A 14,651-nucleotide genomic window follows, 5' to 3' on the forward strand; every position below is an offset into this window, starting at 1 on the left:
AGTAATTAGAAACCTTGCTTGCCTAAGATCTGATTAATAAAACATCTCTTTTCCTCCTAGAATCCCAATCCTTCTCCATTTTGTGTAAGGTATCACGTCCGCGTTACTTGAGTTGTGTTGTCCTTGCCACTCCCAGTATATTTTGGTGCTGGGTGCCAGTTTTTAAATGTGGCTGTTTTTCAGAAGGTCTTTTGGACTCAACCAATGATTATCCTTTCTCAATCTCATACCAGCTTAACTTCACATCCCTTACAGATTGGAAATGTGGAGAGACAGGGGGCAAGAAAGCTAAGCAGTCCCTGAGCTGTGTTTCAGAACAGAGCATCCGTCTTAGAGCCAAGGCCAAGTGCTCCTGGATGGTTTAATAGTCCTTGAAGGTGACTCCTTCAAGTGATATTTTTACTAGACTCTAAGCTCAGCCTAGTTTATGGCAAAATAAGCTTGCCTCGTATCTGCCATTTAGGTGTATGCCTGCTAATCAGTAAATATAAAGTCTCTGTAAATAACAGCTTGATTTTTGCCCTGGACACGGTTTTTTAAAATACCTCTGGTGTGGGTAGGTTTGAAAACACTATTAGCTTTGTTCTTCTGACAACATAGAGCATGTAATCACAGTAAATACATTCAGCGCTGAAGATTTTTCACAAGCATTATGATCTTGAAATGCAGTATCGAGTTCTTATATTTGAGATAGAAGCCGTAGGGCTCTATGTTCTGTGCTGAGTATTTTGGTTTTCATTTTCTTGCTCACATGGACAGCAATATAAAAAATACACATTTCTGCTATGATCAGAGTGCACAGCAGGGAACACAAAGCAAAACAAGTCTTTGGTGAGCAGAACAGTCTGGTGTGTATGACAGGAAAAATAAAGATACAACCCAAGTTTTATTCCATAGAGGGATGCTGATAATGTGCTTCAGTTTTCAGAGGGGAGATGTGTTCTCAACATTTTGTGGAGATTATGAGTCTAGTTTTCATGAAGGTAAGAGATGAGACAGGCTTTGAAAAACCAGGAAGATTTGAAAGCATGAGCAACACTTTTGGGGCCTATCTGTGGGTAACTAAGTGATTCTAGCTTGACCAGCCTGGAAGAGGTCTCTAGACAGATGTTAAGTAGCAGGCAGATGTTGGCCGGGGCCGCAGTAACAAGGACCTTCGGTATCACCTGCGCAATGGTGAGGGACTGAAGGCTTTGAGCTAGGGGCATGACATGAACTGATCAAGCCAGGGGGTTGGAGATCGATGGGGAGGTGAGAGAAAGAGAAGTTGAAATCAAAGCATTAGCACGAAGGAATGTTCCAATTATAGAAGCTGCAGGATTGAGCAGCTTAATGGAAGGAAAAGGAGTCAGGGAGTCTGAAATCCGCATCAGACTGATTTCAAATAAAAGAGAGAAGTGAGGGAAAGGAACCTGCTTTGGGGGAAAATAAGAGTTTAGGGTTATAGCAAGACGGTTACGTAGAAGTTTAGGAATGTCCAGAAGCCCATTGGAAATACACAGGCCTGGAGCTTAGGAGTGAGTTTGACCTAAAGAAAAGATTTGGGGAATTGTCTCTAGAGAGATGATAGCTGGAATCTACCCGCTAAGAGATGCTCAGATTTTTTCCACTTCTCCCTTGAACTCCCCTGCTGCCATCCACATTCAAGTGTCATCTTTTTTTTTTTTTTAATTTTTCATTTGAGAGTAGTTGACACATAATGTTAAATTAGTTGCAGGCGTACGACCTAGTGATTAGACAAGTTTAAACATCATGCCATACTCAGGATTTCCCTGATGATAAGTGATGTTGAGCATTTTTTCATGTGTCTGTTGGCCATCTGTATGTCTTCTTTGAAAAAAATGATCTATTCGGGTCCTCTGGCCATTTTTTAGTTAGAACTTTGTTTTCTGGTGTTGAGTTGTGTAAGTTTATATGTTTTGGATATTAACTCCTTACTGGATATGTCATTTGCAAACATCTTCTCCCATTCAGTAGTTTGCCTTTTTGTTTTGTTGACGGTTCCCCTCACTTTGCAAAAGCCTTTTGTTTTGTTGTAGTCCCAGTAGCTGAACCTTGCTTTTGTTTCCTTTGCCTTAGGAGACATATCTAGAAGAGTGCTGCTATGGCTGATGTCAGAGAGATTACTACCTATGCTCTCTTTAGGATTTTTATGGTTTCCACTCTCACCTTTAGGTCTTTAATCCATATTGAATTTATTTTTGCGGATGGTCTGAGAAAGTGGTCCAGTTTCATTCTTTTGCATGTAGCGCTCCAGTTTTCCTAGCACCATTTGTTGAAGAGACTGTCTTTTCCCCCATTTGAAAATTCTTGCTTCTTTTGTCATAGATGCATCAACCATGTAGATGTGGGTTTATTTCTGGGCTCTCTGTTGTATTCCGTTGGTCTGTTTTTGTGCCAGTCCCATCCTGTTTTGATTACCATACCTTTGTAGTAGGTCTTGAAATCTGGAATTATGATACCTCCAGCTTTGTTCTTCTTTTTCAAGATGGCTTTGGCTATTCCAGTCACAAAGCAGAACAAATAATAACTAAAATTTGTGTGGAACCTCAAGTACCGTCTCTTATCTGGACTATTGAAATACTCCTCAGTCAAAAATAGGTACCCCTTGTGTGAGGTGTCTCTGCAGCACCCTGACTTTCTCTTTCCAGGCCTTATTCCAATCTGTAATCGAGGCTTGTGTAATTTTGAGGATGGTCTTTTTGACTGTTTTACTTCCATGGTGCCTGGGACAGACTAGAGGCTCAGTTTTTCCCTCCAACAAAAAGAGTAAATGAATGTCAGTGCTGAAAAGTAGAGAGGGTAAAACGTTAAGAGAGAACAAAGATGTTCACCAAAGGAAAGGGAGGCAAAGACATACAGGAAGGCAGGGAACAAGGGCTGAGGGCAAGCAGGGCTTCCAGGGGGCATGGTCGGCAGGGATGAGCCAACAGGGGGCGGAAGAACAGCAACAATAGTAGCTCACATTGATTGGGTGCTCTGTGTATCCCAGTTACTGTCCTAAGACTTGATGTGGAGTAACTCATTCTGCACAATAACCCTGTAAGCTCAGGGTTCCCATTTTTCTCTCTTTTCCAGGTGGGGCAACAAGGCCCAGAACAGCTCTGTACTTTGCCCAGGGACCCATGGGGAAGCCATGAGTCAAACCAGACTAGCTGGACCCAGAGCCTAGAGCCTCAACCACCGCACAGCTGCTCCCCCTTCTAGCAGGGGGACAGAAAGCAGCGTGCAGTGAATGTGGGCACCGAGGCAGAAAAGGGGCAGGCACTCTTGATGACCTCCAGCCATGGAGAGGGGACAGCAGTGCCTGTCATTCTGAGTTAGGACATTGCCCACATTGGGTCACCAGGTCTGTAGAAACTCTGTGAATAAGAGCCTTCCCAACATAGCACTAACGATAAGAACTTGAAGAAGATGCTTTCTTCAGGAACAGAGAGTTTTGATCACGTCCTCAGGATATTGTACCAACTGCTCCGACATTGACTTTTTTTTTTTTTTTTACACTATCTTCCAGTATTATTATTGTCTTAAAATAGTCCTTGAGAGAGAAGGGGAAGAAATCTGGCTGTGACAAGAAATACCGTTTTGCATAGCAAACACACAGCTATGGAATCTACCAGCACCCGCCAGGTCAGGCAAACATTCTAGAAAAAAAAAAAAATGTTTTCGCACCTGAATGACAGACTTGACTGATGGCTGTCTGTCATGTTGCAGAATGTTGCACGTTCTCAAGACTCACACATGCTAAGATTTTGGCAGATATATTTGATTCCTTTAATTAAGGAACCGGGAGAATATGAATAACTATTTTGTTCCTAATTGATGCAGATCTGCAGTGCACGTGACTAAAATCTGTTCCCAGAATTTTTCGTTACGGAAGTTTTTGAATTTGACTTAAAATATATGCCTGTATATTTCTCTTTTTCTTCCTTAACTTTTTTTTTTTTTGTAGGTGGTGACTTTACCTAACCCAAAACCGAACTATCATGGTCAACTTCCCACACAGTGGGAATAGAATTTATCTTTTTTAAGCTTTTCACTCCGAAAGTAGGGGCCTGGCCTCCTAAAGACAATTCAGTATCCTTCAGGGACTCTGCTGATCCAGTTTGAGAGTACAGAGAAAATGATTCTCTTTTAAAAAAATTTAGGTGTAGCTTTTTCCTAGTGAATTCTCTCTTTTTTTTTTTTTCGTAGTGAATTCTCTCTTGAGGCTTGTTTTTGTTTTGTTTTGTTTTTTAAATAAGCCAGGACAAATATTTGGTCACTTAAAGCACCAGGAACTAAAATTGGACCCCAGCCTGACTTTGTATCACTTATAAAATGCACCTGTTCCCTTTGGCCTGTCCTTAGGCAGAAGAAGAGGCTGTAAGTACAAACCAGACAGTTCAGTTTGAATCTTGCATTGAAAAGATAAGGAAAAATATTTCATAAAGAAAGCTTTTTAACAAGCAGAACTCACTTCTAGATGCTTTGCAGAGGAGAAAGAAAGAAGTGTGATGTGTTCCCAGGAGGACCTTTGTTTTCCCCACACCTCGCTTTAAACCACCCTGGATGCCTGGTAGGAACATTCACAACGTTGTCACAGAATCTGATTAGAATTTGCTTTTGAAGCCAGTGTACTGCTTTGTGGGGACATTTACCAGTGGGTAGTCTGGGCTGTGCAGGGCATGAGGCTGTGATTTTTGCTCATTGAAAACGGGACTGTTCGCCCAGATGGATGCTGAGGCCATCATTTTATAGCCCATTGACCAGAACTGTGGTGCGGCCAGCTAACCATTTCCTGTTGAACACTCAACCCAGAACTTTTAAAGAGGCCCAAAAGGGCGCTGGTAAGCTGGCCCAAAATGCGGTCGTATTTTTGTGGGCTTTTTGTGCATTTTTGTTGTCAGAAGTGTACCTTCAAGGGTGTTTACGTCAAGACAACTTCTGTAGCCTCTCACCCGAGTGTGAGCCATGAGTCACTATGACTTATAATTAGGATGAAGGTAGCTAGCAGTTAATTGAGCATTTTCCCTGTACCGAGAATTTTTCCAGGCACTTTATCTGCATTTCCATGTTGAATTTTTACAACTCTGCAGTGTGTAAGATTATTGTCGGCATTCTACAGAGAAGGAAACAGGCATAGGGAGGTGATGTAACCCGCCTAGGTCACAGAGTCCATGCTCTTTATGCTTTATGTCCCTACCGCAGAGTCTCTTTAAGAAGGGACACCCGAGCTCTGATACATGTGAGTCGGAAAACTGGCATCTGCAGGTGGTGATCCCGCTGCAGGATTATGACGCCGTCTGAGAGGGCGCCATTCCCAAGCCTGTCAGTATGGTTGACAGGTACAAAGGCCAAGGTCCTTCCACTCTTGTTTTTGTGCGAAGAAAAGCGTTCAGTGTCTGTTGGTGTTTCTCTTTAAGAGGTTGGGTCCTTGGCAACCATGATGCACAGCTGGCTTGGTTTCTTACATGGTTCCATGCTGTTTTATGGAGGGGTGAGAAAGGTGCTGATAAACCTCCCTGGAGAACCAGCCAGTGGGTCTGATGCTGAATCATTGGGTCAGTGGTGGGAAACTTTTCCTGACATCCTTCCCTCTTCCTTCAGTCTTGGCTCCACTTCTTAGGTTAGGGAAGCTTGGTCCACATGGCTCTCAGGCCACTCTCTTGGGTTAGAAAGTGCCATGGCCTGAACCTCCTAAATGATAAGACTCTACTCTCAGCTCTTGCCTACCTCCTTTCTCAAAGTACTTAATTGAGTAAACTGAGAGATGAATAATTGATACTCACGTGCAGCCCCCTTTAATTTTTCCTCATTGATGGCAAAGATGCATGAGACCCAGGGATGACCATATTTCTGGAAGGCCACTTATGTCGTAGTTCACAAAACCCCCTTTCAGAGGGTATCCATCAAGTGGCAGCCACAGTTATGTGAATCCTCAGGTCCAACGCCTGTTTGCTGCATCTGTGTCATAAATGTCTGGTCAGAAAGCAGTTGGGCTCCCCTAAAGCTAATAATACAGTATGTATTAACCAAATTGAATTTAAATTTAAAAAAATTTTTAAATAAATAAGCAGTTAGGGTGAGGAATAATGAGAAAAGCCTATGGAATTCTGGGTATTCAGTCTCTGGGTAAAGAATTATCCATAGACTCTGCTCCTAAAAGACATTGCCTAACTGGGGCATGGTGACAGATTATCGTGTTGATTCAGAGACAACTGTTCTGCCATGCAGGCTTGTCTTAATTTCTGGGCTGTTTTGATAACCTGAGCAGCTTTGTGTGAGAAATGCCAGGCATTAAAAAACCTATTGGAGAGGAGAATCATATACAACCCACGAGGAGAAGAACTTTATCATAGAGGAGAATGCCCCATTTTCATACCCTCCTGAATACTCTTCCTCCATGCAAGAAGCCCCACCTACACTGGGAAGCCATGTTGAATGCCTCTTCCCTTGACCTTATCTCCCGCCATTTTCCTGTCAGAGCATCTCTCCCTTTCTTTGTCTGGCTGTATGTATCCAGCTACTCTTTTTTTTTTTTTTTTTTTAAGATTTTATTTTTTATTTCTTTGACAGAGACACAGCCAGAGAGGGAACACAAGCAGGGGGAGTGGGAGAGGGAGAAGCAGGCTTCCCGCGGAGCAGGGAGCCTGATGCGAAGCTCGATCCCAGGACCCTGGGATCATGACCTGAGCTGAAGGCAGACGCCTAACGACTGAGCCACCCAGGCGCCCTGCATCCAGCTACTCTTAATTCTTCTCTTCCCCACTGTTTGCTGAGTGGGTAACTAAGCATGAAGTCCTGTTGTTTGTTGAGATCCTAATTTTTAAAAACACTTCTACTGGGAACCTAATGGCAACTGTGAAAGACCAGCTTTCCAAAGGAGACCACAGAACTCCAGCGAGGTTAAGATTTGGAGAACAGAATCCAGACAAAAACACATTCCAGCTGAGTCCTCATGCTGAGGAGGATACATGCATATAGAGACCATGTGCTCTGGTGTTTAAGACTATGGCCACTGGAGTTGACTGCCCAGGGTTCACATCCCGACAGTGCCACTTATAAACGGTGTGATATTGAACAGATTACTTTATCTCCCTCTGTCTCGATTTGTTCATCTGTAAAATAGAAACAATAATAGTACCTAGCTCAGAGAGTTATGAAGTTTGGATCTGAGTGACCTACTTAGAACCTGGCATGTGGGAAGTGTTCAATAAATGTCACGAGTGAAGCATTCATGGAGGGTTAGGAAAAGCTGTGCTTGCTTTAGATTTGCATAAAAAAATACCATCTTGGAGCCATTGTGATAATCCTTATTGAATATGACCTAATAATAACCTCAAGTGTTTTTATTTTGATTTTTCCTCTATCAGCCATCCCCTGGAAGGGACGCAGGAGCTGTGCATCTGCGTATCTAGAGCTTTCTGATTCTCTGCAGATGAAACTTAGGAGCCACTTCAGTTGACCGGCCTCCTGGTTCTTTTTCTTACTCAGGTGCTGGAAAGCTTCAAAATCATGGACTATAGCCTTTTGCTGGGAATCCACATCCTGGACCATTCCCTCAAAGAGAAAGAAGAGGAGAACTCACAAAATGTGCCTGATGCTAAGAGATCTGGGATGCAGAAGGTCCTCTACTCCACAGCGATGGAGTCCATCCAGGGTCCGGGGAAATCTGGAGATGGCATCATCACAGAGAACCTGGACACGTAAGTGTGCCCACCCACCTGCCCCCCCTCCTGGTTGTGGCAGCCCACAGAGATGGGTAATTAAATGAAATCACGTTCCCTTCATGGTGGCTCTTTGAGAACGGATTCCTACCTGGTGCTAACATGGATTGAGCAGTCTTCATTTCTATTCATCTCCGGGTAACTAGATGCATGACAATTCTTCGAGTTATTACCATTCTTTATCCCATGTGGTTTCTTTTTTCAAATGGCTCCATTTCTGAACAGTGGCTGAAAATGTTTTTAAGCCCTTTGGCTCCATATTCAAAACGTCTACCACAATAGGGAGAATATACTTTGAATTTGAATAAATTTGTATTTAAGCAAGCACATGATAGGAATTACATTCGTAATTCAGACCTTCTCATCTGCATAAGAGGATTCTCTTATTCTAGATCCTCTACCCTGGCAGATGTGGTCTCTTGCCTCAGCCAGATGTGCTCATAACTGCAGGATTACTTTGCACATATTAAGTACATATTGACTAACAGGAACAATTGCAACCAAAGAGAATTACTGAAATGGCTGACTGTCACGTGTGTTTACCAGCTGTACAGGAGACTGAACGGAAGGCATCATTTTGGCCACTAGTGATTGGAGATCTCCAACTAGTGTTGGAGATCTAGGAGTCTCCAACATTGTCTCCAACAATGACTAAATCACAGGCATATTTCACTTTTATACAGGAAATCCATACATATCAAACTTTTAAAAAAATCCTTGCTTGTAAGTCTATCTAAATGCCCAGTAATCAATTAAACAAAGTATTCTATATCAATCAGTATAGTGAACTACTACACAGCCATTAAAAAACACATTAGCATTGAGTACAAGCAAGTGTATATCATTTAGCAAATGAAAAACTCAGGTTATAAAGCATGATAATCATTGCTCTGGTGGACTAATAAATACATATACACCCACATTGACACTGGAAAGGTGTGCCAGATGCTAATAGGCGTCCTTTGCATCCTAGGAATGGGTTCTTTTAAATATTTTACATCTCACAGCAAATATGTAAAAGTGTTGCATTTTTAAAAGGCAGTATTTCAAAATACTTTAAAAATTCGTGCTCATGGTTTTAAAATAGGAATAATTTTTTGTTTGGATTCTTGCCATCAGGCTGTCCTGAGTTGACAGCTATAGTTTCATTCTCCTGTGTGGGAAGGTCAGCATTCAGGATTCCCAGGAAGACTTTACCCGAACCAAAAAAAAAAAAAAAAAAAGAGGGCAAGTGAGTCCAGAATTCTTAAAGTTGTCCATTTTTGTTTACAGTCTATTTATTAGAAGTGATTTTTAACTTCCCATTATAATATGTTGTAAAATATTTTCTCTCTTGCTCTCTCAACAGAATGGGAGGCATTCCAGCTAAAAGCCATAAGGGAGAAAAACTACTTTTATTTATGGGCATTATTGACATTCTGCAATCATATAGGTAAGAAATTTGGGGAAGTAGCCTTTCATTATTTCAAAATAAATCAACAAAAGGTACTGAAAATCCACCAAATGGGGATGATTTTACATTCTCCTTTTTTTCTGTCTGTTTATGTTTAGGTTAATGAAGAAGCTAGAACATTCCTGGAAAGCTCTCGTCTATGATGGGGTATGTGTTTATCATGTTCCTTGTTAGACTATATATTTTTTCTGATTTCTCAGACTTCAGGGTGTGTCTAAGAAGTCGTGTCAACAGAGAAAATGTCATTTCTGTGTGAAATCTGAAGGACCCACTTACGAAAGGAGAGGATGCTGAGCAAAAGGGGGAGACTCTTTGCATAGGCAGCGGCAAAATCAGGAGTACAGTTGAAATGAGGTTCCCACAAGACCAAGCTGTGGAGTGGTCTGAACCTGACTTTGGTGGCCCTGGATTTGAACCCTGCGTTCACCACTTTACTAACCATGTGATCTAGACGCATTGCTTGTGATTTGGCCTCTCTTGACCTGGTTTCCCATCTGTACCAGAGACATGGTAATAGCACCTAGTACCTGCCTCATAGGGCTGATATAGGGATTAAATAAAATAATGCCCTTGAGTGTTCCAACACAATAAAGACATAAGTGAAAACTTACAAGTTGTTACGGATGTATACATGACGAAGACTGACTGGCATGAAGATGTCTGTTGAACTCAGAATTGCATAACAGAAGAAAACAATCAATTATCAAGCAGCAGCCTCCCTCCCCCAGCCCCCCCCGCCCCCCCCCCCCCCCGCTCTCTCTCACCACACATAGACACATGCACGTTCCTCTCGGGATGTTAGATTTGAACTTTTTGCTGCTGACAGAATATTTACTAGCCTCAGCCTCCCTCAGTTAATAACCCGAAGTGACACCTCCAAAGAATATATCAAAGATTTGCTCGCACATTTTTTTAAAGATGTGAGCAGATGCTTTTCTTTGAAAGAAGATAAATTATAGATGTTATTCTTTTCCTTTATTGGAAAGAACACCCACTTCCTCAGTTCTGTGGAAGACTGGTAATAACCTTTCAGCCTGAAAGATCTGCATTTTGTCCACAGGCTAAGGAATGGGCTTCATCAGAATGCACTTGTAAACAAAAGGGTCACAGGTTTCTTTCTAAGAATTAAATGTAGGCTTATTATTTCAGATCAAAGATTCCTTCTATTTAAAGGCCAAGATGGTGGGTTCATTTTTTTTTTCTTCCTGACAAAAGTGGAGACTGCATAATGCCTTCACCATAGAAGGAAGACAATAGACACATTTCCCCTCTGTTTTCTGAGACAAGGTTAATTCCCTGTTACCAGACTAAGATTTCTGATGTGAATGACCTAGTTCTCAACTGGTCAGATGCTGCTAAGAGGCCCCTACCTTTGTCTACTTAAAACACATCTTCCATTTTTGGTGTTTTTTTTTTTTTTTTTTTAAGAGCATCTCTGTACTGATCATATATTTGTGGAACTGTAAGCAGTAAATAAGATTCATTTTTGTTTGTTTGCAAATGTACCTCATAATTAAACAATGTTTTTTCATACCAAAGAGAAACACCGTCCAACTTCTCTTGGAAGGCAAGGTCTGAGTCTTAATCATCTTACACCTTAAGATATTTCTAAGTTACTGTGCTTATTGTATGTGTCCATTTCATACAGGAGCTACATGTCAAACCAGCCGGAAATTCCCACATCTCCAGCATCCCTGATGGTCTAGAGGACCAATATGCCTTGGTCAAAGAGGCTTTCTCTATACTGTGTCCTTCATAACATGTTGATTATGGAATTACCTTATGCCTCCCGTAACACCCTGTTTTACAGATGAAAAAAAAAAATGGAGGCACCAAGACACTGCCTTCTTCCTATATCACACAGCTTATTAAAGTTAGAACTAACATCAGAACCAGGGCTCCAGACCTCTGGTCCAATGTGGGTTTTTAATTCCAAACCCAGAGCGGATGCTTTATACCATCTAAACTTAAATTTTCAGAGCTTTTTTTATTAGAATCCACAAACTTAGAATGAAAACAGAACATTTACTATTTCTAGAAATGTATATCTTGGATGGTAAATACGTGGTTACTGAATAAACATGGAGAATTAGCTTCTTCATCCATCTCCTTTCCTGGATTGTAATAAAATGCCCCTTCAGTCCTGAAGACTCCTGCCAAGCACGAGAGAATTGAGTTAACAATTCAATTCAGTTCAATTCTATCTAATTAGTAGATAATTCAGCATAACAGAGGTCGTCAGTCAGCCTTGTCCCCAAGGAATCTTCCCAGTGTCCGTGCACCTGATTACTACAAGACAAAACCACACTATTTGTTTTAACCTAGATGTCACTCTTATATTAGAGTTGTTTTGCTTGCTTATGTCCCCAGTTTTTGTCCCCGACCGAAAGCGAAATCCTTCATTTTAGATGACACTTGAAACACTGGTTGCCTGTATGTAAAAAAAGAATTTAAAAGCCCCACATGGCACACGATGGAATGAGAATTAGCTATTTTGCTTTATAAAGCAGCGTCCTTTGGCTAGCTCTCTCAGGCCCCTCTTCGTACTCTCTTTCATCATGAATATCTAGATTCTTTGCCATATTGTCTTATGCCTGCTTCCCCAGCCTCACTTCTGGGCACCACGGGTCACAGGGCTGCCAACATCCACGCCTTCTGGTTCAGGACATTGGCTAACAGAGAACCAATTGCGTAGATCTTTCTTCTAGCTTGAAATGATCTGAGAGGTAAACCTGTGACACCTGATTTGTATTTTCAGGATACTGTTTCAGTTCATCGACCAAGCTTTTATGCTGACAGATTTCTAAAGTTTATGAATTCCAGAGTTTTCAAGAAAATTCAAGGTAAGATTCTTAGGATTTTTTTTTTTTTTTTTTTTTTTTTACTTTTACCATGTACTCACTGACTTCACTGTGTGTATCTTTGTAAGATTTTTATTAAAAGGGTTTGGACTATCTCCAAAAGCTGTGATGAGTTAGTAATTATGGTTAAGTATTCCATTAGGTATTTACTGATGCCATAATCATTAGAGTCCTATTTTGTGGTGGAAAAAATTAGAAACTGCCTAAATGGCCAGCCTTATATTGGTTAAATATATTATGGGACAATCTAATGGAATAATATGTACAATAAAAATCATATTAAAGGGGCGCCTGGGTGGCTCAGTCAGTTAAGCAGCTGCCTTTAGCTCAGGTCATGATCCTGGGGTCCTGGGATCAAGCCCCACGTCAGGCTTCTTGCTCAGTGGGGAGCCTGCTTCTCCCTCTCCCTCTGCCTGCCGCTCTGACTACTTGTGCTCTCTCTCTATCTCTCTGTCAAATAAATAAATAAATTCTTTTTTTAAAAATCATATTAAAGGTCCATTTAGGGGGCGCCTGGGTGGCTCACTTGGTTGAGTGTCCAACTTTTGATTTCTGCTCAGGTCATGATCTCAGGATCAAGATTGAGTCCCATGACAGGCTCCGTGCTCAGTGCAGAGTCTGTTTGGGATTCTCTCCCTCTCCCGTTCCCTCCCCCTCTGCTTCTCCCCTCACTCATGTGCACACACACATGCATGCTTGTCTCTCAGATAAATAAAATCTTTTTTTTAAAAGATTTTACTTATTCATTTGTCAGAGAGAGAAAGCGGCAGGCAGAGGGAAAAGCAGGCTCCCTCCTGAACAAGGAGCCCGATGTGGGACTTGATCCCAGGACCCCAGGATCATGACCTGAGCTGAAGGCAAACACTTAACCGACTGAGAAACCCAGGCATCCCTTAAATAAATAAATAAAATCTTTTTTAAAAAGGTCCATTTAGTTCTTATAGACACAGATTTATTCGTGTGTGTGTGTGTGTGTGTGTGTGTGTGTAGTTATAGTTATTGGTTTGCATACCTAAATGCACAACAAATTCTAATGGGATATATAAAAATGTGATACATCACATTAACAAGTAAAAGGATAAAAACCATATGATCAAACTACAACATTCATTCATGATTAAAAAAAAAAAACTTTCCACAAAGCAGGTTTAGAGGGAACATACCTCAACACAATAAAGTCCACACATGAAAAACCCACAGCTAACATTATACCCAGTGGTGAAAGATTGAGGGCTTTTCCTCTGAGATCAGGAACAAGACAAGGATGTCCACTCTCAATGTAGTGCTGGAAGCTGTGGCCACAACAGTCAGACAGGAAAAAAAAATAAAAAGCATCCAAATTGGCAAAGAAGAAGTCAAATTTTCACTATTTGTAGATGACGTTATACTATATATGTAGAAAACCCCAAAGACTGCACCAAAAAACTACTAGAACTGATTGATGAATTCATTAATGTCACAGGATACAAAATTAATATACAGAAATCCATTGCATCTCAATACAATAATAATGAAGTAGCAGAAAGAGATACTAAGAAAACCATCCCATTTACACTTATACCAAATAAAATAAAAGACCTAGGCATAAACTTAACCAAGGAGTTGAAATGCCTATACTCTGAAAACTATAAAACATTGGTGAAAGAAGTTGAAGATGACACAATTAAATGGTAAAATATTCCATGCACATGGATTAGAAGAACCAGTGTTGTTAAAATGTTCATACTACCCAAAACAGTCTACAGATTTAATGCCATCCTTTTCAAGATACCAAAACATTTTTCACAGAGCTAGAACAGATAATCCTAAAACTTGCATGGAACCACAAAGACCCCTGAATAGCCAAAGCAATCTTGAAAAAGAAGAACAAAGCTGGAAGTATCACAATCTAAGATTTCAAGATATACTTCAAAGTTGTGGTAATCAAAACAGGACAGAAATAAACACAGAGATCAATAGTATAGGACTGAGACCACAAGTAAGCCGAAACCCACAAGGTCAGTTAATCTTCGACAAAGACGAGAATATACAGTGAGGGAAAGACAGTCTTCAACAAATGGTGTTGGGAAAACTGGACAGCAACACACAAAAGAATGAAACTGGATCACTTTCTTATACTATACACAAAAATAAACTCAAGATGGATTAAAAACTTAAATGTGAGACCTGACCTGAAATCATAAAACTCCTAGAAGAAGACATAGGCAGTAATCTCTTGGATATCACTCTATGCAAAATATTTTTGGATGTTTCTCTGCAGGCAAGAGAAACAAAAGCAAAAAAAAAATTCGTGGGACTACACCAAAATAAAAAGCTTTTGCACAGCAAAAGAAACCTACTAAATGGAAGGAGATACTTGCAAGTGATATATCCGATAAGGGGTTAATATCTAAAATCTATAAAGAACTAATACAACTCAACACACACACACAAAAATCTGATTTAAAAATGGGCAGAGGACCTGAATAGACCTTTTTTCCCAAAGAAGGCATACAGATGGCCAGCAGACACATGAAAAGATGCTCAGTATCACCAATAATCAGGGAAATGGAAATCAAACCACAATGAGATATCCCCTCATACCAGTCAGAATGGCTAAAATTAGAAACACAAGAAACAACAAGTGTT

The 14,651-nt window shown here is 40.8% G+C and overlaps 1 protein-coding gene across 6 annotated transcripts in view; it reads left to right on the plus strand.

Annotated features, from left to right (window-relative positions):
- PIP5K1B (phosphatidylinositol-4-phosphate 5-kinase type 1 beta) overlaps window positions 1-14,651 on the plus strand; it is a 293,743-nt gene that overhangs the window by 200,305 nt on the left and 78,787 nt on the right. For all 6 annotated transcript variants that reach the window (XM_028117386.2, XM_028117382.2, XM_028117385.2 and 3 more), the window contains 4 exons: window positions 7,477-7,688; window positions 9,058-9,141; window positions 9,261-9,309; window positions 11,921-12,005. In XM_028117386.2, coding sequence (XP_027973187.1) covers window positions 7,477-7,688; window positions 9,058-9,141; window positions 9,261-9,309; window positions 11,921-12,005 — 430 coding nt within the window. The remainder of the gene's footprint in view (window positions 1-7,476; window positions 7,689-9,057; window positions 9,142-9,260; window positions 9,310-11,920; window positions 12,006-14,651) is intronic.

Source organism: Eumetopias jubatus, unplaced genomic scaffold (assembly GCF_037043125.1).
Source record: "Eumetopias jubatus isolate StellerSeaLion01/CBP00866 unplaced genomic scaffold, mEumJub1_p1.0 scaffold_15, whole genome shotgun sequence".
Lineage (NCBI taxonomy): Eukaryota > Metazoa > Chordata > Mammalia > Carnivora > Otariidae > Eumetopias > Eumetopias jubatus.